Source organism: Raphanus sativus, chromosome 9 (assembly GCF_000801105.2).
Source record: "Raphanus sativus cultivar WK10039 chromosome 9, ASM80110v3, whole genome shotgun sequence".
Lineage (NCBI taxonomy): Eukaryota > Viridiplantae > Streptophyta > Magnoliopsida > Brassicales > Brassicaceae > Raphanus > Raphanus sativus.
In genome coordinates this window covers 29,777,058-29,802,844 of record NC_079519.1, presented here as the reverse complement: position 1 = coordinate 29,802,844, position 25,787 = coordinate 29,777,058, and the positions used below count along the sequence as shown (strand labels likewise).

The 25,787-nt window shown below is 36.8% G+C and overlaps 6 protein-coding genes and 1 long non-coding RNA gene across 10 annotated transcripts; 5 read left to right on the top strand and 2 right to left on the bottom strand.

Moving 5' to 3' along the window:
• Positions 1 to 181: 181 nt before the first annotated feature.
• Positions 182 to 3,315, top strand: LOC130494259 (uncharacterized). Of its 2 annotated transcripts, none has more exons than XM_056993438.1 (7): positions 182 to 655; positions 737 to 1,122; positions 1,220 to 1,618; positions 1,694 to 2,143; positions 2,257 to 2,511; positions 2,676 to 2,827; positions 2,913 to 3,315. In XM_056993438.1, exons 1-7 carry the CDS (start codon positions 415 to 417, stop codon positions 3,097 to 3,099), a joined length of 2,070 nt encoding a protein of 689 aa, XP_056849418.1. In that variant the 5' UTR covers positions 182 to 414; the 3' UTR covers positions 3,100 to 3,315. The 2 variants fall into 2 exon arrangements, with proteins under 2 accessions (XP_056849418.1, XP_056849417.1); XM_056993437.1 differs by having other exon boundaries at positions 183 to 655; positions 2,673 to 2,827.
• A 436-nt stretch (positions 3,316 to 3,751) lies between these two features.
• Positions 3,752 to 5,473, top strand: LOC108827551 (phytochrome-interacting ankyrin-repeat protein 2). Of its 2 annotated transcripts, none has more exons than XM_056993461.1 (2): positions 3,752 to 3,915; positions 4,393 to 5,473. In XM_056993461.1, exon 2 carries the CDS (start codon positions 4,768 to 4,770, stop codon positions 5,290 to 5,292), a length of 525 nt encoding a protein of 174 aa, XP_056849441.1. In that variant the 5' UTR covers positions 3,752 to 3,915; positions 4,393 to 4,767; the 3' UTR covers positions 5,293 to 5,473. The 2 variants fall into 2 exon arrangements, with proteins under 2 accessions (XP_056849441.1, XP_018456469.1); XM_018600967.2 differs by having other exon boundaries at positions 3,752 to 3,920.
• Positions 5,474 to 5,687: 214 nt separating this feature from the next.
• LOC108827550 (probable leucine-rich repeat receptor-like protein kinase At1g35710) lies at positions 5,688 to 8,088 on the top strand. Its single transcript, XM_018600966.2, has 11 exons — positions 5,688 to 5,823; positions 6,030 to 6,177; positions 6,262 to 6,333; positions 6,417 to 6,488; positions 6,641 to 6,712; positions 6,788 to 6,931; positions 7,005 to 7,085; positions 7,159 to 7,230; positions 7,309 to 7,380; positions 7,461 to 7,532; positions 7,773 to 8,088. The coding sequence occupies exons 1-11, from the start codon at positions 5,736 to 5,738 to the stop codon at positions 7,861 to 7,863; spliced, it is 984 nt and encodes a 327-aa protein (XP_018456468.2). The 5' UTR covers positions 5,688 to 5,735; the 3' UTR covers positions 7,864 to 8,088.
• Positions 8,089 to 11,004: 2,916 nt separating this feature from the next.
• LOC108827554 (putative F-box protein At5g62660) lies at positions 11,005 to 12,413 on the top strand. 2 transcript variants are annotated; one of them, XM_018600968.2, is made up of 2 exons: positions 11,005 to 11,220; positions 11,875 to 12,413. In XM_018600968.2, exons 1-2 carry the CDS (start codon positions 11,120 to 11,122, stop codon positions 12,290 to 12,292), a joined length of 519 nt encoding a protein of 172 aa, XP_018456470.1. In that variant the 5' UTR covers positions 11,005 to 11,119; the 3' UTR covers positions 12,293 to 12,413. The 2 variants fall into 2 exon arrangements, with proteins under 2 accessions (XP_018456470.1, XP_056851448.1); XM_056995468.1 differs by having other exon boundaries at positions 11,083 to 11,220; positions 11,439 to 12,413.
• A 724-nt stretch (positions 12,414 to 13,137) lies between these two features.
• LOC108826264 (uncharacterized) lies at positions 13,138 to 15,020 on the bottom strand. The gene is made up of 4 exons (XR_001945407.2): positions 14,385 to 15,020; positions 14,154 to 14,251; positions 13,481 to 14,084; positions 13,138 to 13,389 (listed from the first exon to the last, which is right to left on the bottom strand). It is a non-coding gene; the product is annotated as an uncharacterized LOC108826264 (long non-coding RNA).
• Positions 15,021 to 15,223: 203 nt separating this feature from the next.
• LOC108824257 (uncharacterized) lies at positions 15,224 to 16,396 on the bottom strand. Its single transcript, XM_018597640.2, has one exon. It carries the CDS (start codon positions 16,286 to 16,288, stop codon positions 15,329 to 15,331), a length of 960 nt encoding a protein of 319 aa, XP_018453142.1. The 5' UTR covers positions 16,289 to 16,396; the 3' UTR covers positions 15,224 to 15,328.
• A 3,905-nt stretch (positions 16,397 to 20,301) lies between these two features.
• Positions 20,302 to 23,050, top strand: LOC108825269 (probable receptor-like protein kinase At5g61350). Its single transcript, XM_018598581.2, has 2 exons — positions 20,302 to 21,424; positions 21,547 to 23,050. Exons 1-2 carry the CDS (start codon positions 20,302 to 20,304, stop codon positions 22,932 to 22,934), a joined length of 2,511 nt encoding a protein of 836 aa, XP_018454083.1. The 3' UTR covers positions 22,935 to 23,050.
• The last annotated feature ends 2,737 nt before the right edge of the window (positions 23,051 to 25,787 follow it).

Genomic DNA, 25,787 nt, shown 5'->3' with positions numbered 1-25,787 from the left:
TCTTAATTTCGAGTTTTATTCCTGCGGATTACCGATGGAGATACAACGGGTTAGGCCTTTATTACAGCAGTATCTCTCTCATTGTCTGATTGGCGCTCTTTTAATTTACTGACGTGGCTTAAGAATAAAAAAGTAGTACAGTTTTCAATAAGTAGCTCGTAGTACAACCAAAGTGGATGAAAAAGCTGACTTTAAGAAAGCTGAATGGTTTCTTCATCGACATGGTAAAGCAATAAACATCATAGTCAAACTCAGATGTGAAGAGATTACTTACCAATCTTTATACCCTACCCATACCTTAGCAGAGAAGGAAAGCCGAGAAAGAAAGAAAGAGTAATCCTTCGTTCACACAATTGCTTCATTCATATTAAAAACACCACAACTTGTGTCTTCCCTTCTACAAATCTAACAGCGATGATGACTACGGTGGAGTACTCCAAAGTCAAAACTTCGGTCTGGTGGGATATAGAGAACTGCGAGGTCCCTAAAGGATGGGATGCACATGCCGTTGCTCAGAACGTGGGTTCCTCTCTGTTGAAAATGAACTACTCTGGTCCCGTCTCAATCCTCGCTTATGGCGACACCAATCTCATCCCTCACCATGTTCAGCAGGCACTCTCTTCTACTGGTGTTGCCCTTAATCACGTCCCTGCAGGTTTTCTTTCTCACAAAACAAACACTCCTTTTGAGTTTGGTCACTGTTTCTTCTCATGTTCTGTTTTGTGGTCTTTAACAGGAGTGAAAGATGCGAGTGACAAAAAGATACTAGTGGATATGTTACTGTGGGCTGTAGACAACCCTGCACCAGCCAACATCATGCTCATCTCCGGAGATAGGGACTTCTCCAATGCTCTTCACCAGCTAAGTATGAGGAGGTACACCATTCTTCTCGCTCATCCTCCTCATGCCTCCGCTCCGCTTGTTGCTGCTGCCAAAAATGTATGGCTATGGACAAGCTTAGCATCAGGAGGTCCTCCTCTTGCTAGTGGTGAATCCTCTCCAGTTTCTGAACCAGCTCAATCCAGCAAACCAACTGGTTCAAGTTCTGTAGCTGGAGATACTAATGTTACTTCTTCTGATAGCTTCAGAGCACACCTCTCAGATAAAAGACAGACCTCTCAGGTAAACTTACATGCTTAACTTGCTGTTGTATCTTTACTTGTAGATGGTTTTTGTCTGTGAGTGAACTAAGGAAAGATTGTATGTTTTCTTTATGCAGGCTGCGTTTAGTCACAAAGCTCATCATGCTAGTGTTTCAGTCAAACCTGCACAGGAACCAGATGTTGTGGAACCTGTGTTGTGTGTTGTTTGCCGGATCAGCTGCATCAGTAAGGAGGCATATGCAAATCACATCTATGGTAAAAGGCACCGAAACAACTTGGAGCTGCAATCAGGTAAGGTTGAAAATGTGTGTTCTGGCCCAGATGCGCTTCCTAAGGAGGTTCTGACAAGACAGAACAGAAGAACAAGAAGAAGGCAAAGGAAGGTAGGAGTCTACCAAGAGAAAGGTGTTGGAGAAAAGTCTCAACCAAGAGAAGAATTAATTGCAGAGCCTCAGTTTCAGTCTGAAGACAGTCAAGAGAAGAAGCATATTGTTGCCACGGTGAATCAATCAGAGGCAAGTTTTCTAAATTTTCTGATAAAAACAAAGAATGAAGAAGCCTTTACATGATAATAATGTGGTTTGGATCAGGAAGCAATTGAAGAGACAGGTGCAAGAGAAAAGTCTCAACCAGTAGAAACAACCACAGAACCTCAGGTGCAGTCTCAAAACACCCAAGAGAAGACCAAGTGCTTGGAGAAGCAAAGTGAAGAGCTCAGAAAGATACTACTTGGCACCTCAGAAAGCAGTAGTACTGTAAAAGAAAAACTTCCAAGAACTAAAGACCAGGCAGATACTGTTAACAAACAGGAGAATGTTAACAGAGAATGTTTTGATGGCACTGTCAAGCCTTTAAACCAGTCTGAAGGAGCAAATGATAATCACTCGGGGGAGGTGAAGAAGAAGAAGAAGAAGGAGGTGATGGAACGCAGAGCAGTTGGAGTTAGATCTAAGCTTTGTCATCTTTGCGTAGTGATCTGTGACAGCCAGGGTGTTTCAACACTGGTCTGTGATCGCTTACATCATTGGCCAAATCAAAAGGTTACTTCTTGTTTTCACCTCATTATTATTATTATTATTATTTATTTTTTTAAATACAAAAATCAAAATCAACACCCCCATTTGACATTTATTTTTACTCTTCATGTATGTAGGCTTTCTTTGAAGCCAGTGATCATGTTGTGTGGTGCAGAGTCTGCCAGATGAGCTGCAAGAAGGCTGCATATGAGAATCACACCAATGGAGAAAAACATCGACATAAGTTGGAGTTGCAATCTGCCAAGAATGAAAATATGTCTAAGGGACAAGCCAAGCTTTTTGAAGAGAATGCAGAGAAGATGAAGAAGGGCAAAGACCAAACCGCTTTTGATTCTCTGAAACATGCAGACATGGTCAAGGACCAAACAGATGTAAGTTTATAATCTTACAATTTGCTTGTTTTTTTTTTCTTATTTGTCAATATTCCAAGTCTCCTTAGGCATATAAAATGTATTATATATAACTCTGCATAGCAGTATAATAATACATCGTAAAACAAAGAGAAAGAAGCTAAACTAGATTATTGTTGTAGAAGGCATTTGTTGACTCAAAGAAAATTCGAGAAGAAATTGATCAAGGGGCACAAGAAGATAAAGAGGAAGTGAAGGAGATAAACGCAGTATCTGAGAACCTAGTGCATGTTTTCAATGGACAGAATCGGGAGTCTCGAATACCAAAAGAATCGAGGTAACAAGAGCCAACAATCACTGGACTTGCGTCTTTGAATTCTAGTAAAGTCTCAAATGGTTACTTTGTATATTGGTTGTTACAGAGGATGTTTGGATGTGATTCCCGAGAGAGTACAAGTTCCACCAGATGAGTCCAAGCACAAACAGGAGCGTGAAAAGGAGTGTGCAGGAGGAGGTAAGGAGCATCTCGGAGAGGCTGCTAAAAGAGAAGAGAGTAAGAAGGTCCAAGTTGATAACTTATGGACACGCCTTTGGTGGGGAAAGAGTTAAATATCTAAGTCTGCGATTTGAATTGATGGAAACTATAACAATGATTTTGTGAATAGCATGTTAATGTTGGCAGCAACGAAACTTTAGGTGTGAGGTTGTGTGTGTGAAACCAATTATTAGGTAAAAATATGAATAACTGGATGAGTTGGTATTGATCAAATATAATGTTAAGATTGTAATGGACTTGAATCAAGAATTAAAACACTTGGGTTTTCTTGTGTGGCCTTGACGCCTTGTTGCTTGAAACTCAAGTTATTCTTATCATGTTATATGCATATTTATTTCTATATATGTATTTGATAATAGTACTAGTGAACTTGAGTTCAATGATGCTCTTGGAAGGATATGCCAAGTAAACCTTGAGAATTCTCTCTACAACCTCAACAGTGGAAAATGAATTAAGAGGGTCATCAAAAAGAACCTAACTAATTCTCCAGAAAACCTAAGCTAGTGAGAATTTTAAGTATCAACATGCAAATTCCAGTAAGCTTCATATGCAAGCAAGTAACACAAAGTTAACCGGAAACTGAACCGGGAAATTAAGATCTGAAACCCGGTTATAGAATGGGCCAGACATTAAGGCCCATTACGTTGAGCCGATGTGTAGTAAACCTTTCTTTATTAAGGTGTATGAGTTGGCACATTCGACAAGAAATAGTAAACAAAACTCATTCCTCTTTCTCTTCTTCGATTCGATTCGATTCTTCATTCCGACGAAAAAAACCCTAAGTAGTCTCCTGCAGACTCCATAATCCTCCAGCGAGAAGAAAATCTGTAACCAAGAGATTTCTTTCTCTATATATATCTCCTCGTTGGGTAAGGTACGAGCTTCTCCATCCCCTTTGTGAACAATCCTTTTTTTTGTTTGAAATTGCATTTGATCTGTGTGAAATTAGGAGCCGCTGATTGATGATTCCTCGATTCGATTGATTTGCGTTGTTAGGGCATTGTTTAATTGGAGTTTTGGTGTCTTGTAGTAAAGTTAGCTGCATCACACAAAGCTGAGATTTTGCGTGGTCGGGGATTGTTAATTTTGTGTTATTACATCTCAAAGATATCGCCTTTGATGTTCATATGGTTGATGGGGTTTGTGTTATTACATCCTGTTAGTGTTTGGGTTAGCTGAATTGCACAAGCTGAGATTGTTGGGTTAGTGTTAGGGTTAGTCTGAATTAATACAAGCTGAGATTGTGGGGTTTTTTGGTGTTATGTCTCAAAGATATCAGCTTTGCTGTTTTTTTTTTTTGTGTTCACTAATTTGGTTTTATTCTCCTTCCTTTCCTTTATTGGCAGGTCTATTGAAATCACATCTCACAGGTCTCAATGTCGTGGAGGATTCTGCATAATCACTAGGCTTCTAACCTTCTCAAACCGATGCTCATATTCTCTTCCTTGTCTATGGCGTTTACTCTGATCTCTCAAAAGCTCCGCGTCTTTGGCCCTGTCCTGAATCCTTCTTTCCCTTACTGCATCGCCAATCACTCCTCTGCCTCCCGTTAATTTCAGTTTCTCTGGGTTGCATTAGTCTTGCCTCCTCCTTCATTGTCTACTCTTGATATTGTTTTTGTTACCTGCTTTAGACATTCCTTGTGTGCTGGCTGCTGAGTGAGTCTCCTGGAACTACTTGCAAAGCTTCATCCTCTACTTTAGCCGAAGCTCAGTCCTACAATGATCCAAGACCAGCCGGTGGTTGTATTCTCTCTCCGGCGCAACTCTTTCAGACGCCGATCCTCCATAACCAACCTCGACGACAGAGGCTGGACTCCGCTCCACATCAAAGCTCGAAAAGGCGATTTGAAAGCCGTCAAGCAGCTGCTCGACCAAGGGTTTGATGTTAACGCTCTAGCGTGGGGACCTAAATCGAAAGGAGTGTCTCCGCTTCACCTTGCTGCAGAGGGGGGTCACATTGAAGTCATGGATCTGCTTCTCGAGCGTGGGGCTAACATTGATGCGAGGACATGGGGCTCCTGCGGGTGGACTCCTCTCCATGCAGCGGCTAAAGAGCGGAAGAGAGAAGCTGTGAAGTTTCTGGTGGAGAATGGAGCTTTCTTGCCGGATGATATAAGTGATACTAGGTTTAATCCGCCGGTGCATTACTGCCACGGGCTGGAGTGGGCGTACGAGGAGATGAAGAGGCTTAACAGCGAGTCTTCTTCTTCTGGTGGAGACACATCTTCCAGTTCGGAGAACTGAGTTCTTGTTGCTCTGTTTTTTTCTCAGGTCTTATCGTTTGAGAAACTGTCTGAAATCAGAAACATATTATGGTTTGTCATAACTCAGAATTTTATGGTTTGTGTTTTGGTTTGAAATTACTATATATGAAACTGCTGGTATGCCGCATAATAAAATTGCTATATGTATTGGTTTTGATAAATGTGGTTGTGGATTAAACAGGTTACTTATTAGTGAGGCAAATCAACTAATCATATCTAAAAATTGGTTTTTGTGGTGTGTAACATAAACAACACAGATCAAATTTTCTGTTTACACTGACATGACCGGGTCGTTAGCAGACCCGTCGGTTAGATGCTGGTTTGAATACGGTTTACGAATCACAAGAGGAAAATGGCACTTTTATATATGTTCTTTTATAGTTTTGCTAGCCTCTTAGATCCGTTTTTTGTCTCTTTCAAACAATGGCTTTTCCTCGCTTTGAGATACTTGTGATCTGTGTCTTGTCTCTCTTCTTTGTTCTTGCCCACTCCAAGACGTTGAAGCGTGATGGTAAGTCTGTTGTTTCCACCTTCTTGCTTTGTGTCTCTTGGATCCTCTCCATTTCTTGATTTTCTATCTCCTTACAGAGAGTTATGAGTGAAATAATGAATAGATCGAATTATATCTGTGTATCTTTTAGCCGGTTCATGTATATTATAAGCTCATGATCACCTTTCATCAAAAAGTTTAAATCTGTGTGATCCTCTGCTGTACAGTGAAAGCTTTGAATGAAATCAAAGCTTCTTTAGGATGGAGAGTGGTGTATTCATGGGTTGGTGATGATCCTTGTGGAGATGGAGACCTTCCTCCTTGGTATGGTGTCACCTGTTCTACACAAGGTGACTATAGGGTTGTCACAGAACTGTACGTTCTAAGTTTCTTCTTCTTCTGTATTACCAACCTGTTTTTCTTGAATGAATAACATAACTTAATCTGTCTGATTTACAGAGAAGTTTACGCGGTTTCTATTGTGGGACCGTTCCCCATTGCAGTAACAAACCTTTTGGATTTGACCAGACTGTAAGTTGCTTCCTGTCCACCTTTGTTATGTGGTGACATTAGCTAGATGCCTGAGAGTTATTTTGAGATGTTCTATTTTGCAGGGATCTACATAACAACAAGCTGACTGGTCCAATCCCTCCACAGGTTGGGAGACTGAAACGGCTCAAAGTACTGTATGTTCATTGTTCTCTTACAAATGATATAGTGTTGTTTTGATCTTCTGTCTTTTTCATTTTTGCATTTGTTTATTGTTCTGAGACTTGAATGTGACAAGAGTTTGTTATTTGTCTCACTAATCATTTACTCTGTTGTAATAACCATTTAGGAACCTGAGGTGGAATAAACTACAAGATGTGATTCCCCCTGAGATTGGGGAGCTGAAGAGGCTAACACATTTGTAAGTACCTCTTCTTGTTATGCTTCTGACAAGTGTTCACTTTAGTACAAATGAAAACATGGCTTTTTTTTTAAGGTACTTGAGCTTCAATAGCTTCAAAGGAGAGATTCCAAAGGAGTTAGCTGCTCTACCCGAGCTTCGGTATCTATATCTTCAAGAAAACCGTCTCATTGGTAGAATACCTGCTGAGCTAGGGACACTTCAAAACCTCCGCCACCTGTAAACACTCACTTCACATCTTCTACTTAAACTGAGATTTGGTTTCATTTTGTGTCTTCATTCTTATTCTCAGAGACGTTGGTAACAATCATTTGGTGGGAACTATACGGGAGCTCATTCGTTTTGATGGTAGCTTCCCATCTCTTCGCAACCTGTAAGCATTCTTCTCTTTCACTTCTCTTTTTCCATTTGATGATACACACACTAAAAACCTCTGATCCTTTTAGGTACTTGAATAATAACTATTTGAGTGGAGGAGTCCCTGCTCAGCTTTCTAATCTTTCCAGCTTAGAGATTGTGTAAGCACTCTCTACAATGCACATTCTCTAATAAACTGTATAAGGATAACTCTTATCTCTGTTTACTTCATCTTGTAGGTACTTGTCTTACAACAAGCTTATTGGAAACATTCCTTTTGCCATTTCTCATATTCCTAAGTTGACATTCCTGTAAGTCTTTTGTGTTAGATTGCTCAAATCCAAAAAAAAAAAAAAAACATGCATTCTCATGGGATCATTTTTGAAACTAGGTATCTTGATCACAACCAATTTACTGGGAGAATCCCAGATGCGTTCTACAAGCATCCATTCCTCAAAGAAATGTGAGTTTCTCCTCACCCTAGTTTAGAACTATATAGCAAAGCTTCTACTTAGTTATAACATTAAAAGTATAAGAATGAGAAGTAGTTTATGATGCTGATTTGGCTGACAAGTTTTAGGTTTTGTTTCTTCAGTCCTTTTTTGTCGAATGCTATATTCCGGAAGAACAACTCTATCCGACTAGTTTCTTCAGTCTTTACTCTGACAATAAGGAGACATCTTTCTGTTTTTTTCTTTTCCAGGTACATTGAAGGCAACATGTTCAAACAAGGGACAAAACCAATTGGCACTCACATAGTTCTAGAAGTGTCTGATTCCGATTTTGTCGTGTGAAGGGGTAGGAGAGATACTAGGAGGTTCCAAGAGAACAATGTCTCAGAACTACCTAGAGATGGTTCCACTTTAGCTTTCTTCATTACACTTTTTTGTATGGTCTTGAATTCTTGATCTTTCCTTTTGCAAATGGAAGAAAGCTTAGACTACAAGTTTTTTTTTATCTTCATATTGTATAGTTATTATGACATATACTACTAATATTTATTGAACTTATCTTTTATATCTGCAAGTCTTTTTCCATGGTAAAAAAAAACAGTTTGTTTTATACAATCACGTGATGATTCGAAGAACTTGAGGGCTTCTTTGTATTTTACCTTTGTAGTCTGATCAGAATGTTGTCTGTAGATAGCTGCAGCCATTTTGTTATAGAGATCCATGTTCATCTTCTGAAGCAGAGAATGGACAACAACAATGAGCCGTAAAATCTGAAAATAATTCTAGAAGTGTTCTATCCTACCACGCCTTCTCTGCTTCAAAACTCAAACCCAAAAGAGTCAGTGTCCATTTAGCAGTTACAAAGAAAAAGAATCTGTTTCTCTTTACCCTCTCAGACTCATTGTGAGTTGCTGCTACTCGGTCCACGTCTTCCATTAGATCTCTCTGCTTCTCCTCTAGTCTCTGACTCTCTTGTTCATCTCCTTCAGCATCTTGACTTTCCTGAAAGTCCTCTTTTGGTTTCTCCACTCATCTTTTAGAAACAAGAAGCATTGTTCGTTAGTTGTTAACGGATCCAGAGAGGAGATAGTCTCTGTCTCTGGCTCTAGCCGTCTTCAAGCTACGACCAGATTCAAAAGACGCCCAAGACATGACATATAGGTACCACCTGCAGTCACGTTGTGACCAAAACTCTATGGCTCTCCTCTCGAGCATCAAACCAACAGTCCATTTCTTGAGGATGACCGCGTTTTCTTGAGCGCGATATGGTATTCGAATGTCAAAATCATAGTGAAATGTGAGATTCAACAAGTCTTCCTGATGCAAGTTGCTGATGAATAAATCAATATGGTCTCACTTCTCAGCTAGTTTTAACTAGGTGCAGGTGCAGCAATAATTTTTTTAAATTTAAATTACATTTAAAACTCAAAATTTTATTACTATTTTAAATTTTATTATTTTCTTACCTATATTTTAAAGTAAATTTTGATATTGTTGAACATAAAATTAAGATAAATTGGAATTTTGTTTATTTTAAATTATATTTTAAAATATATATGTATATGTTCTTAAAATTATAATCTTAGATAGATTTTTAATCTATTTATTTTGGATAAAATATATTAAATCAACTTGTATAAAATTATTTAACAATTTCTGGTATAAAATTATATAATTATGAGAAACTAAAAACAAATAACATTTCTAAAATTTGTAGATATATAAAAGAAACTATAAAGATATAAATATTAAAAATAATATTTTTAAAAATTGTAGAAAATTGGAACATATTTTTGGTTCTAAAATTGTATAATTACAAAAATAAAAATAAACAATATTTCGGATTTTTTTAGATATTATTATATTTATACTACTATATTATTTAATGACATATTTGAATAGATTTTATGTAATGATGATGTATAATTTATTACCATACTTTAAGAAAAATTACCAAAAATATAAATCAGCACTAAATGAAATCATCTATGTCATCTTTTTCATAAACCTCATCATATTTTTTATTGTGTCATGTCATGTTTTTTTGTGAGAATGTTTATAAAGATGATATGTCAATATAATTTAGTAAATCACTTGACAAATAATAGGGGATCTATTCCTTTTTCTATCCACATTCTTCTCTGATGTCACATTATCATATGGGTTATTCAAGAGTTAATTTACCATAGTGTTCATATGAAACGTTTGTATGGAACTAATGGTAGTTTTAAACATGTGTTTAACCATGTTGAGAGTATTGATAGCCTGACCGTGGCTAAATAAGAGACTTGATATGGATGAGATATGTGGTGTTCATTTTTGAAGTTTATTGAAATGGATAAGTTGAAGGCAGTACCATTCGCGAAATTTATGAAACAAAACATGTATTTGCGAAATAATAATTTGTTTTGCATTTTGAAGATCATGTTTCTAGTTGTCATCTCTCACTCTACAACAGAACAAATCCAAAAGAAAAAGCAAGGCCACCAAAAGTATTACTTAGAATTTATACTTGTATGCATAATTTTATTGAAGATTGATTTGTATTGCGGTGAAAAATTTGATTTAGTGAGTTAGTTATCTGTATTAAACAAAAAGTAAAATTTATTAAATTTCGATAAGGCCACAAATCAAAGCATAGATTGGTGACTTTCTAATATTCTTCATTTTCTTTAATAATAGTTTTATGCAAGTGTTATGAACGACAATATATGTATTGTTTGTTTTACAAGAAATGAATTTTCATACTATAAAAAGAAAGACTATCCTCCATTTGATTGTGTCATGAACAGTATTTGTACACGAACGTTGATCTTCAAAGGTCCGTCTTTTGTTATTAAGCGACCTTACTGTGTTAGTTGTACTGTTTGTTTTGTGTATCACCTTTCTATTATCTCTTGTGGGTTTGATCTTAAGGTTTGTCTTTTGCTCTATCTCTAGTGTGATCACTGCTATGACGCTTCTCAAGAAGCATCTCTTCAGCCATCAAGGCCAAGTCGAAGCTTCTCTTGTGCTCGGTGGAGTTGATGTCACCAGGCCTCATCTCCACGCTGTTTGATTATAATTTCTGATATGTAAACTTTACATGATGCCACAATAAGCAAAAAAAAGAAAAGAATTGTGATGACTAAATTAAACTCTTTGGTCCTTTGATGCATATCTTAGTGTTCTTTGTTTCACATATCTGGATCTTGATCGAGTACTCATCTTCTCCCACGTAGCGCGTGAATTTACCTAGTTAATACAATATTCAATCAACTGGGTCCGGTTTTAAAGATTGGCGTTAATTAAAAAGTTTCGGTTAATTGTTGACAAAAAAAAAGTTCCGGTTAATTAGTGAAAGTTCTAGTTTAAAAAAAAAAAATTAGTAAAAGTTCAACGTGAGCCCATCAACTCATTACGAATCAATAAGCCCAGCTACAATTATACGTAGTATTAATTAGCCTTTGTTTGCCCTAAGTGGTGAACCTTAACTTAACTGTATCTCTGTTTTGTCTTTCCTACTTATATATCTGAAAAAGTATTCCCTGGGATCGACATCCTGAGGAGATTGCCGGCTAAAAGACGTACAAAAATTCCAATTCGAAGACATATAACTATGGTTTTCACAAGAGACGACTTCATGGTGCCAGAGATTCCTTTTGATCTCGTGATTGACATCATGAGGAGATTGCCTGCTAAATCGCTTATGAGGTTCAGGTGTGTTTCAAAGCCTTGGTCTCGTCTGATCCGTTCCAGATATTTTAGCAACCTTTATTTTACTAAGAAGGTTTCATCATCATCTCCATCTGGACAACCACTTCTTCTTTACTTGAATCGTAATGATAATATTGTGACACACTCTATAAAGTCTCAACTACTATCATTAACATTATTGCTGTCTAGTGATTGTGCTGAATCATCAACGCTAAAACCAGGTTTGGTATTACCAACTATGGAAGACATGGGAGTAGTAGACAGGATGGTGATTCTTCGCGGTTTGATTTTATACACTTTTTGCAGAAAAGCATGTATCTATAATCCTGTCACTAGACAAAGTTTAACCTTACCAGCCAACATTTGTGCTCAACCAGAACTTCGTCGTCATAAGACTGTCAACTACTTTTTTGGACATGATCCTGTTCTTGATCAATACAAAATAGTCTGCAATGTTTTTGAGATGTGGGAAACCTCCAAGTTTTGGGTCTTCGTACTGGAACCAGGAGGTTTTTGGAAAAGAATTGAGGATGATGATAAACCTCACAATCCTTCTGGACGAGGACTATGTATCAACGGAGTTATATATTATCTTGCTTACAATAATAACGCAAGTATCAATCTCAGTATCAATGTCGTTTACTGTTTTGACGTTAGGTCTGAAAAGTTGCGTGTGATCCAAGCACCACGTGAGGTGTCTCCGATTGGTAGGCGCCTTAGTTTCATAGATCATGGTGGGAAACCCACACTCTTTGATTTTACACTTATTGGAGAAACGGGTGTGTCGGAGTTGTGGGTCTTGGAGGACGGTCTGGTTGGAACATGGTCCAGGAAGTCTCTGGTTTTGAAGCCTTGTCAGAGGCATTTATTAGATGACATCATTGTTGGTTGGATGATGTTGCATGGTACAGGTCAGAACAATCAGGTTATCTTGGAGTTTCCTCATCGTTGTTACCTTTTCTGTTACGATTTGATAAAGAATGATTTGAGAAAGGTTAATATCATTAGAGAAAGTACGTACATGCAAATCAAGCTTATGGATAAGTGTGACAGCATCATGCACTTGGAAATTTGATTATCATTATCTATTTGTGTTTTTTCCTATAATAATTTCGTTTTCTTTTATTGTTTAATAACATCAGTCCGGATGAGACTAGTTCTGTTGATATGGGTGAATTTTTGAAACTTTAAGTGCTGATGATCCATGAGTCATTTTATAATGCAATCCAAGCAAAGAATCAGCTGAGAGTGTTTCATCATAATATCAAACACCATTAGTTTTTCAAAACGCTAACCTCTATAGAATGGTTGCACCACCACAACCACCTTTTACATCAATCAAGACAGTGAGGCAATTATCAGGGCATATGTAATGGTAGTATGGTACCAAAGCAGCAAACCATCTTATGTAGAAAATCCGCTGCTCCTACTGTTTGTCTAGAGATCACAAGCTCAACACACACCTGAGCTTACGTCCATGGTGAGTTATAAATACGAATTCATAGCTTATGAGGTTCATGTGTCTCTCAACGCTCTGGTCATGAGACAATAACTACAGAGTTATGCGATTGAAGCCGGAGGCTTTCGGAAAAGAATTAAATATGATGATCAACCTCATAGTCCTACAAGAGATGGACTCTGTGTCAATGGATGTATATAGTGGCGATTAATAGTAAGCTTTTGTTCTGTTTGTTACAAAAAAAAATAATAGTAAACTTGATATGAATGAATATAAGTGGTGTTGAGTGATGTTCTAAATGTTTTTATAAAAGTTTTTGAATTAGATAAGTAAGGGATCAACCTTGTATATGTAAATCTACTCTTACAAATGGAGAAACAAACTAAGGGTAAGAGAGTAGGTCGTTTTGGACCCTGTAAATCTGGTGTTAATAAACTAATCAAACCAATAAACACTCTGTATGATACATATAACAACTTAAATCGATGCTATCAATAGTAACAAGATACATAAAAGTGAGTTTCTCAGTTTTCACTATGAATTCTCTTGTAGCCAAAATTCTATTCTGCGTTACAAAACTGCGGTATGTTACTTGGAGAAGACCGTTTCTGGTCTTGAGTCCAAACAGATTCTTCAGCAGATCCCCAGAGTTTGGAGGAATCTTGATTCGTCGTGGAGCCATGAAGTTGACAATCTTCTCATGCACGTTATACCTGTTTCATTTTTTCACAAAGCAATGGATTCAGAAAAACATCATGCTCATGAATCCAATCCAATTCAGATGAAAATGCTTTTTTCATTTACCTGATCTTTCTGCTCTTAGAGGCACTACGATCCACAACGAGAGCAAATAAAGGAGACAGAGAGACAACACAGTCAGAGACACGAACGGAATATTGCTATTAGTCATTCTTTTTGGCATCAATAAGCTCAAACTTACTTGTAAATCAAGCCAACACTTGTATTTTGTGCTGCTGAGCTAAAAGTAAAAACACTCAGAAACTTCACTAAGACTATCCACCGTTTCTAGAAACAAACAAGGAACTCACCAAGATGGAGAGACACTCTAGTTTATGATACTGAGCTAAAGTTAAACACTTTGAGAGACTTCAGTAAGGTTATCTAATGTTTCTAGAAACAACTAACCATGATGGAAACCGAAACAGACAAAACTAGAGATGGTGATAGTTGAGATAAAATCTTATTCTTCTTGTAAGCGAAGCAGCTCATTGGTATCTCTTTTTCAAGCTCCTCTTCCATTGCAGCGTCTTTATTCTCATCTTCACCACTCTCCACTTTCTTCTTCCTCATTATCATCATCAAACTCATCGATTTCTCCATCCACATTATCTTCCTCATCATCTTCTTCTTCAATGCTATGATCTTCTTCACCATCATCTTCACTCACCTATAATAGAATCATGATCCATCTAAAACTAACTTAAAACCAGACAAAGGAACAACAAAAGATAGATACCTCCTCCTCATGGTCGCTTATCTCTTCTGAATCACTTTCATAAAGTCTTATTCTTTTGAAACTCTTTGATCCCCTAGCCATTTTAAACACTCTTAGTTCTACAAATAAACGAAAAAAACTTTTAAGTCAAAGTGAATGAGCAGAATCTGTTTATTACATATACATAAGCTTAGAAGAAGAAACGTGACGAATACGGAAACAAGAGAGTGAACAACCCCCGAGGAACCTAACCTGGAAACTGTCAGTAATCGTCGACTTAAAGCTGTCAACGAGCAGAGCAGAGCAGAGGAAGAAGAAAAACTTGACTGAGTTATGAGAAGCCCCTTCTACAGTTTCCACTTAACCTACGAACCGGTCGGTTCATTAAAAATCCGCTTTATAGGTTTTAAGTTTTAACTGGGCTTTGTGGTTTGATAACGGCTCGACCGTCAAACCGGTAATTCACAATCTGGACCATGGATGCTAATTTCCCTGCTTAATTGTTTCTTGTTAATCTTTTGCTCTAAAACCTTTTTTAAAAAAATTCACATTTTTTTCAGATTCCGCTCTGAATCTCTTAACTTGTGAAAAAGTATAATTGAATTTGTTCACTTAAGTCAGTGATAAATTAGAGGAAAATTAAATCAAATCGAATCTTGTATCATAGAGCTTTTGCTTTCAGTTCTAGTAGAGAGATTAGTGATAATGACCACTTACTTGCCATTTTGGTATAATTAGTGTAATATGGATCATTAGCATAATAATATCAATGTATTATTAAGATTCTTCAATCAAAGAAAATTAAAAAAAAAAAAAACTTCTATTGCTCTGTATGTTTCAAGAAACTGTAACTTCTTCTTTTCTTTGTAATAAAAGATAAGTGCTTGAACTTTTTTTTTCTTTTTGACAACAATGTAAGTAACTATGATCTATGTAAGTGCTTGAACTTATATATGCTCAAACACAAAAGACACTTCTAGTTAATGTGAATATGGTCAACATCTTCATTAATTTAAAGCAAGTAATTAAATTATTGCTTAGTGATAATATGATATACACGATTGTGTCGGCAATGAAATTCTACTGTAGGATTAACCAAACGTGAATTCCAAGATTGGCATTGATTATGTAGTTTCTGATATGTAAACTTTACATGATGACACAATAAGCAAAAAGAGAAAAAAAAATTGTAATGACTAAAATAAAATCTTTGGTCCTTTGATGCATATCTTAGTGTTTTCTGTTTCACATATCTGGATCTTGATCGAGTACTCATCTTCTCCACATGTCTTCTCATCCTCCTCGTTCTTGACGCAGCTTTGGTAAAAAAAGAAGTTGACTATGGTGTCAAGAACCAAGAAGAGAGCGTACAAGTAAGCTATGAACGTCCCTTCAATAGCTATCGAAGTGACATCTCTGTCTCCTTTGTAAAATGATCTCATTACTCTGTACCGAAACAGGGCTTCCACACCAGCTAAGCCGAGGTTAGTAGGCAGAGCAAGAGCCAATGCTGTTGATGTTCTTCCGCGAATGAGAAGACACGCCTTGAGGAGTGTTGTGTATCCTCCTGAGGACGAGGAAGGAGATGAAACCAAGGCTAAGTTGGAGATGACAAAGGCGTTTGCGAGGATGAGTGAGTAGATAATGGCTGAGGATAAGGAGAAGAGAGTGTAGAAGTTTCTAGAAGAGAATCCAAAGGAGTCTAGGATGTTGAATGATATGAAGAACAGAGCAAAAGCAGAGGCGTTTGCTGAGAGGAGGAAGAATGAGTTGCAAATATAACTTCCGAGAAGAGGAAAGTAATAGGGAGAGTCATGATTGTTTGATAGAAGTTTGATGATGTAAGCTTTGGAGAAGAGGAGGAAAGTGAGGGAGAAAGGGAGAGTGAGTAAAGAGGAAGAGAGTGTTTGTGAGAGTTTAAGGCTTAAGATGTTGAAGAAACCAAGGGAAGAAGAGAAGCCAGCACCGCGGAAGAGAGTGTTTAGCTTCATGTGAATGGAGGAAGAGGAAGATGAGAAGAAGAGCTGAGAGAGGAGGAGAGCGGTGGAGAAAGGGAGGGCAACGGCAGCTGCGGTGGTGGCACGGTGGTAGTGTTGTAGGAGTGTGTGGATTGATCTTCTCATGATCTTGCTTGGATCTTCCATTGTCTTCTTCATTCTAACTTTGCTAATTTTTTTTCCTTTGAAGATGTGTGTTTCTTGAATGATCCACCAAATCTTGAAAGAGGTTTCTCAAATGTCTTCACTATATATATGTATATAATAGATATGTGATGCTTTACATATACATTTTATAATACTTTTTGCTAAATTAATTGTGGGTTGGCTGTTAGAGAAGGGAATAGAGATAGGCCAACCGATTTTGCCTGATTATGAGGAGTTGTTTAAGCAAATTAAAATAAAATAAATCTTTCTTTTTCGTATAAAAATATAAAATAAAAAGAGCAATGGTTTTTTGCATGGGAATGATCTTTCTTGTGAGTAGAATACAATGATAAACAACGTTTCCTTGTTAGGTTTAGTTTGGTAAAGTGTGGATTTGTTTCTTAGGTTTTGTTGTTAGGAGAACTTAATCTTTTTTGGGTTTGATTTTGATAAATATTTCTTGAAAAAAAGTCTTTTTCTTGTGTGATATGCTTAGGCTGTAACTGGATTTTGGATGCTTACAATACACTCCATTGCATAAATACATATATGTGTTGAAATAAAGTGTGAGAGAGTGAGTTTATGTATTAGTATTCAATTGAAAGCATAATGATTATAGGTTTGAGGAAACTGGAAATCTTAGCTTTCAAGAAATTGAATCATGATAAGACATCAAAAGAGTAAAGTAAAATTTTAAATAACTAAATCTAAATTGAAAATGGTGCTCCTTTGATGCTTTCTCATAATGTGTACTTTTTTTTTTGTAACTGATTATGCTTTCTCATAATGTGTACTTCTTAGAATGATTTTTTGAGTGAGAAATTTTCAAACTTTTCGAACTTGTCTTGAGGCGACTTAATCATATGCATGTTACTACCAAACCTATTAAGTTTAGCATTAGTGAAAAGTAAGGACGTTAACAACCAGACTAAGCCTATATCATTTTATCTATTATTAATTACAAAGATAAACGACAAATAATTTCCTTTTGAACATATATACTAATTAACAATTGGTTCTTGTAACAAATGCAATAATATGAAGAACATTGTCTTATTAATTAAGGTAATAGCTTTGTTTTAGAATAGTCAAGAAAATAGGATTTCCACAGATGTGAGAAATTATCAAACTTTGTCCAACCTCTATCATGTATTTGGTGTGCAGTCTTATTGACTTGTATTTGGTGGTTAGGAAGTTCTCCATATGCTTGTCTGAAATTTATTATTTTCTTGGAATAAAATTCTATATTCTATCGTTTCTTATTATGATATTATGGGAATTATCCACTATTACTATTTTTTAATTAATGGCATACGGTAATGATTTAGGCGTGATCCATCATATTACTGAGTTCCTTAGAAAAAAAAACAACAACGAAAAAAACTCTTGGAAATTTGCAAATTATTTCTTTCATCATACTATAATGGAAGTAAATACTAAATGTTACAGGTATTACTCTCAGTTAATTTAAATATGGTCAACCAGAAAGTTTGTGGTGTTGGTGTTGTTGGGTTTAGTACATTTGAACATGCATTTAACAGCATTACACTATGGTTAGGTTAATAATCAATATGAACCCAATTTACAAAAAAAAAAAAAACCAATATGAACCCTTATCGTTGACATGCCTCTTTCTTTTTTTTTTGTCAACACATGCATCTTTCATACACTACCGAAAACTAGAATGGACAATATGCTACTACCAATCTAGAGTCAACGTTTCTCACACAGTCACACCTTTGCTATTAATTTACAACATTTTAAACTAGAATTGTATATTTTAGTTCAAGCTTATTTTATTTTATAACAAGAATATATTTAAGATTTATATTTTTGTAGTTTAAAACCGAATTCAAAACCCCAACTAATTAAACATTTATTGTGCGATTAGATATATTGATTAAATTAAGAATCTGTTAGAATATGCATTTCATATTGTTTATACATCACCATCATCATTATAATTTGCAGAACAAATAACTCGTCAATCATTGTGTAAGTGTGATTTTGAATAGTGTTGTTTGACAACAATCCAAAATACTGTGACATCTAATCTACCTAATCAATTATACAATTGTGTATGTATTGATAAATGATCACATGTCGGTTTTTCTTCTTGTAACTCAAAATTGTATCAAATACAGATTAAGATCATAGAAAAATTAAAAATATAAACAGAACTACAAAAATAATCTTTTCATTTTTCAAGAATCGTTATTTGCTTCATTGGTTGGCATAGAGTTTTTTTGGTTGTAGACGTAAAATATACTTCTTTGTTGTGTGATCGTATCGAAGAATTTATAATCGAATCGTCATAGAGGCAATTAAACAAAGTTAATATATTGTTTAACTTGAATTATGTATTTTTAATTAGTCCTTGTAAACGCGAGTACTTAATTAGTTATATAACTCGAATGATGCAAAAGAGAAATCATGTGCAACTATGGCTGGATTATTTACATGTGATCTGTAAAGCTGTGGCCAAGAAATAAAAGTATATACATATGCTCATTGTATAATTTCGTCTTAGAGTTTATCCAAATTTAAGTTGACTTAGAAATATACTATAAGACAAATATTTCGTAGTTAAATATAAGACATAGTTGAAATAATTATTGAACTATAAGAGAAACAAACACTACTCTACAAAATGAAATACTGCACGGTTGGCATATATTACATGCACGTATCCACACACCTACTATTGCAACTATTTAATGCCTAGACATGGCATAGATCTTTGGATGGGGGTAGATGATTTTATTCAAATGTGTATTAGGCAAACGAATCTTTAGATTCATTTCTATGTTGGGCTTAAGTTTGGGTCAAAACCTTACCATCTATATGGGCTGATATGATATCCATATTATTTCAGTTGAATACTATCCAAAATTATGACAAAAATCTTTAAAAGAGTAAACATTTAATTTTTATTTTTTAAAGTAAACATACAACATAGTTAGATATACAGTAGTGGAGTTATCACGACTTTAGTTTAAGCTTTTTTTTTTTTTTTGTAAACTACTTTAGTTTAAGCTTTGTGACGCACAAACATGGCGAATGTAATGTTAGCAACTTCGGTATCAGAGTGTGTACCAATTCCAATATACCTTTTGCAGCTCTCCAGCGTCCACGAAATATGAAACATAATATTCTTTCTGCAAACATATAAACTACTAGTCCAGAACATCATGGCCCAATAGTAAGGACGGGCTCCTTCCTGCACCCAGGTTGTGAATTCGAACCCTGCTGGAGGGAACTAAGTCATGATTTCTGGACACCAACACGGATATGGGCCTATGCTTTAGGGTCCATTTGCATACCCGGAGAGAGGGTCTATCCGTGGGCTGCACCTCCCCTTGGGGATTAGTCTGGGCCCTTCCATAGGCCCGGGATACCCCAGGTTAATCAGAAAAAAAAAAAAAAAAAAAAAAAACATATAAACTACTATTTTTTCTCAAATAGATCCTACCTAAATGTTTACTGTCTAAACCGATAATATATCATTTTTAAACGATAAGAACATATCATATATATCTAATCTTAAACAGAAAGAGAGCTAAACATGGCTTTCACTAATTTAGAAAAAAAAATTTGCAGTTGCACACCCAGAAAATTTTCAAAGTTATCATTTATAGAAGAAGATAAGAGTTTGAAAATTTTGTTTTTTTAACTGCTGCCTACCAAATGTTGTAATAGTAAACTCAAAAAGACTTATCCACCCACACACACAATGACACAAACACAAAGAGAAAAAAACAAAACCATACTTTTGACTTTTTTTTTTTTAACACAATACTTTTGACTTAAAAACTCATTCAATTAACAAAAAAAGTACATAATACATACTTCAACGCACGTTGTACCACTTACGTGCGTCCAACGAAACAAGAAAAAAAAACATAAAAATTTCAAACAAATTTAAATAAACTAAAAACCATTCGTAAACTTCATGCTAAACCTCACATTGTCTCTCCTCCACCACCTCCACCACCACCACCACCGTCAACGCCTCTCCGGAAACAATGAGGGAACATTACCTTCATCTCCTCCTCCTCCTCGTTGTTTCCCTCTTCGCCATCAAAACCCATTCCTCCTTTACACCTTCCGACAACTACCTCATCAACTGCGGCTCCTCGTCCGAGACAAAACTCCCCGACGGTCGGACTTTCAAATCCGACCAGCAGTCCGTCTCCTTCCTCCAAACCGAAGAAGACATCAAAACCTCCGTCGACACCATCCCCGTCTCCTCCGACACCCTCCCTTTATACCTAACCGCCCGCATCTTCCCCGGAAAAGCAACTTACTCCTTCTACATCTCCCGCCCCGGCCGCCACTGGATCCGCCTCCATTTCTACCCTCTCCCTCACCCTCTCTACAACCTCACCGACTCCGTCTTCACCGTCACCACCGACACCACCGTTCTCTTGCACGACTTCTCCGCATCAGACGCTTCCTCCGTCGTCTTCAAAGAGTATCTCGTCTACGCATCCGAGAAGCTCTCTCTTTATTTCAAACCCCACAAAGGCTCCATCGCTTTCGTCAACGCCGTGGAGATCGTCTCCGTCCCCGACGAGCTCGTCCCCGACTCTGCTTCCTCTGTTCCGCAGGCTCCTGACTTCAAGGGCCTTGGAAGCTTCTCTCTCCAAGTCTCGCACCGGGTCAACATCGGTGGAGACTTGGTCTCCTCAAAGATCGATCCTCTCTCTCGCACTTGGCTCTCTGACAAACTCTACAACTCTTTCCCCCAAGGCTCTAGTAACGTCACCGTCGATCCCACCACGATTACTTACCCTGATGGCGGAGCCACGGTGCTGATCGCTCCTAATCCTGTCTACGCATCGGCCGCTGAGATGGCCGATGCGCAGACCACCGAGCCTAACTTTAACCTGTCGTGGAGCGCGAGCGTTGACTCTGGTCATGACTACTTCATCAGGCTTCACTTTTGTGACATTGTGAGCAAGTCTCTTAACGAACTTGTCTTTAACGTTTTCATCAACGGGTTCATTGCGATCTCTGGACTCGATCTTTCGGCCAAAACCAACGCTCTAGGGACAGCTTATTACGCAGACTTCGTGCTCAACGCGTCCGCTATCACCAACGGGACTGTCATGGTTCAGGTCGGTCCGACACCTAACTTACAATCAGGTAAACAAAACCCGAATATAGGCATAGTTCAGTGAAACATTGGTCTTACTTGACCGCTAAATTATAAAGTTTTTTTTTAGTAAATGTTTATAGTCCCTAAAATCTCAGATCCGGTTTTGTAGGTAAACCGAATGCGATTCTCAACGGTTTAGAGATCATGAAGCTGAACAACGGAGCAGGGAGTTTAGACGGGCTTTTCGGAGTGGACGGGAAGTACAGAGGACCGCATCTCGGGATGTCGTCTAAGAAGCTAGCCATTGCGGGTATCGGGTTCGTGATGGGTCTAACCGCGTTCTTCGGAGTTGTCGTGTTGCTTGTTAGATGGCAGAGACGTCCTAAAGACTGGCAGAAGCAGAACAGTTTCTCCTCGTGGTTGCTTCCTTTGCACGCAGGACACTCGAGTTTCATGTCGAGCAAGGGCGGGTCGACGACATCGAGGAAGATGAGCATCTTCGGGTCGAAGAAAAGCAAAAGCAACGGCTTCTCTAGCTTCTTCTCAAACCAAGGGTTAGGTCGTTACTTCCCCTTCACGGAACTTCAGACCGCGACGCAGAACTTCGATGAGAAGTCTGTCATTGGTGTTGGAGGATTCGGGAAAGTGTATATAGGAGAGATCGACGGTGGGACGCAAGTCGCCATCAAGAGAGGGAACCAGAGTTCGGAGCAAGGGATCAACGAGTTTCAGACAGAGATTCAGATGCTGTCTAAACTCAGACACAGACATTTGGTTTCACTTATCGGGTTCTGTGATGAAAACAAAGAGATGATTCTTGTCTACGAGTACATGTCAAACGGTCCTCTACGTGACCATTTATACGGCTCTAAAGAAAACGACCCTAACCCTATACCTACCTTGTCTTGGAAGCAACGCCTAGAGATCTGCATTGGCTCAGCGCGTGGACTCCACTATCTCCACACGGGTGCAGCACAGGGGATCATTCACCGTGACGTCAAAACCACAAACATCCTCTTGGACGAGAATCTAGTCGCTAAAGTCTCAGATTTTGGACTTTCCAAAGATGCCCCTATGGAACAAGGGCATGTAAGTACAGCTGTGAAGGGTAGTTTCGGGTATTTAGACCCCGAGTACTTCAGAAGACAGCAACTCACTGACAAGTCAGATGTTTATTCGTTTGGTGTGGTTTTATTCGAGGTTTTATGTGCTAGGCCGGTTATAAACCCACAGTTACCTAGAGAGCAAGTTAACTTAGCAGAGTATGCTATGAACTTGCATAGAAAAGGTAACTTGGAGAAGATCATTGACCCTAAAATTGTGGGAACGATTAGTAAAGGGTCGTTGAGGAAGTTTGTGGAGGCTGCAGAGAAGTGTTTGGCTGAGTATGGTGTTGATAGGCCTGGGATGGGAGATGTGTTGTGGAATCTTGAGTATGCTTTGCAGCTTCAAGAAGCTTCAGCTCAAGTTGATTTGTCTGAAGATAAGACTACAATGAATATCCAGATGGAGTTTTCCGGCGAGGAGATGCAATCTCCGCCGCATCCTTTGCTGTGAGATCGCCGGTTTTAAGTGTGATTCTTTGTTTGTTTAGCTTGGCTTTCATAAAGATGTAGGATTCAAGAAAGCCTTTGGTTTGTTTGTTTTTTTTTCATTTTTATCTTATTTTCTTAATGGCAGTTTCAGTTTAATTCTCTCCTTGATTTAAAGGAAATGAGACTTTTTTATTTGTGATATTTCTTTTAAAAGACATGGGGTTGTCTTGTAGGTTATGTTGTGTTACTTGTGTATAATTTTATTTTTATCTTTCTGATAAGTTTTTATGTCCTTGTCTGTGAGTTTCGACAATTTGTGTTGTGTTCAAGTATATATTTGATTTTGATATGCAACTGACTTCATTAAGGATGTTGCTAAGCTCTCTTGGAATCACTGTTATATTATAATCTAATGTGATCAGTGAATGTTTTATATGATTGGCTAATTTCTTTTGGGAAGCAATGTATTCTATATGATTGCAGAACTCTAGAGAATAAATACATTTTGCATATCAAGGTGATTTTAATTTCTGAACCCTCACCTACAAGACTTAAATTTGAATTCATATTCACATATACAATTGAATTGGAATTCATATCCACATATAGCAAATTTGATGGTAGACTTAGGAGAGTCTTCTGTATTAAAATCAAAACTCAGCAAATATATATATGAACCTTATAAAAAAATGCATACATATATGTGCATGCATCATTTGAAAAAGAATCAAGCTGTTTGTAGTTCGTTAATGAGAAAAAATAAAATCGTCTAATAACATGCTTATGAAAGAATTATAAATTTTCAGCATTTTTATAAATCTCTCTATGATTTTTATGATGATTTTGCTTCAAAATGTCTTCTTGTTCCTATAAATTTCAAGTCCATTTATAAACTAGATTATTCATTTTTCTTCAAGGTTGACTCAATTTTACCTTTTAAAATGGTTATTCTTAATTTAGGAGGAACTTTAACAAGGGTGTTAAACATTTCTCTAGCAAAAACCGTTAGATAAAGCTGAGAATCATAACTAGAAAATGGATTAATAAATAATGATCTTTATAAAAAGTTGAAGTTCTCATGTCTTTTTGTAAGCATTCACGTACTGAAATCGCACACACTGTCGAATAATTAAAATTATAATAAAACATAATGAAAGTTGGATGAGAGGTGTCTGCTATGAATAAATTTGATATATATATTTTTTATATCTTACTGGCCAACTTGTTCAAACCGAATTCTCATCTTATATAGACCCAATAATGAATGAAAATATATTATAGCTCGTCGGTTAGTACCCCTGTTCTAAAACGCGGGCGCCTAGCCGCGTAATCGGCCGCTTAGGCACTCTACTGAAAGTTACCGTGGCGAATAACACCTAATCGGGTCAAATAATCGTTTACCGTATAGTTTACCGCTTAAATCAATTAATCGGATCTTTTCGGAGTTTTAACCGATTTTTGGCCGACTAATTTTAAAACTTTTGACATATTTTGGGCTTTAGTAATCAAAGCCCACAATGCAATTAGATACCTAGAAGAAATAGTCTATTTATAGACAATCTGATTTGTCACTTGTGTTCTCTTTATCGATGTGGGAGAAGGTAATTCTCAACTTTTTGTGTTTTCTTTTATTTTTATTTTTTGTTTGACTTTTTAAAACAAATCAAACTCGTCTCTTTCTCAAAAACAAAAGTGTACCGGTTACTTCTTTTTTTTCTGCATGACTAAACTAATGGCATTTGTTTTATTTTATTTTTGAGAAAAATTAAATGGCATACAATAAAACTGATGGCATTTATCAAACAAAAAGTATTAGTTTATATGATCTAAAATGGTATTTGATGAATCTTGTATATATTTAAAATTAAAACTAGACCCTGCGTATACCCCGAATTTATCCCGATTTTTCAACAACTCGCTAGGTCCAGAGTAGCCGCACGGATAGCGCCTAGCGCGATTCCGAACAGGGGTTAGTACTATAGAAAAAATTGTTTGTTTTATAAGAGTTTAACCTCGTAAATATTTTTATGATTATGACAATTTTTTTTTTACATTATCACTATGACTGAGTTTTCTTTTGTGTCACAAATCTCACATTCATTATTTAAATCCTCAATATTTATGATATGCTTGCATAAGAAGAAGAAAATATATACGTTTTGCTATAAGTTATGGCTTGTGGTTTTAATGTTTTGAAAAAAATAACGAAAGTCTTTTATGTTCCTAAGTTTCTCAGTGGATTTTGACAAATTAATTGTGTGGATTATGGGAATTATGATGGATGCAACCTATATTTAATCACGTTTTATGTATCTCAAATCCTATATCAAATCTACAAACTTCGAGATAGATAGATCTGATGCTCTGATAACTTTTTCTCGAAGGTTTATAAAGGGACACGCATTATACCATCCTTTTGCAAAAACTAACTCACACATTCGAGGATTCGTCTATTTTTCAAGTTGATTGAATTACAATGTCTACATCATCTAGATCTAGCATGATAGAAGTGTCATGTTTTTTTTGTTGAAAAGAAGTATCTACTTCAAATATGAAACATTTTATAATCATCTACATCTACATCTAGCATTACAAAATGGCATACTTCAAATAGAATGTCTACATCATTTGTCCATGGCCGATTCTGGAGTAAAGCTGGTAATATTCATACTTTAGGCGTCAAAATATGTTACATATTTAAAAAGACAAAAGTTTACAAAATGACAATGGTGCAATGGTTTAAACCTCGCTTAGTATCTCAATGTTGCATGATTCTATATCCGCTTTATAATTTTTAAAACAAGATATCTGATAGTTGGACTTCAAAATATTTGGGTTGCAGGCACCAAATAGTAACTGGACCAACTTCAAAATA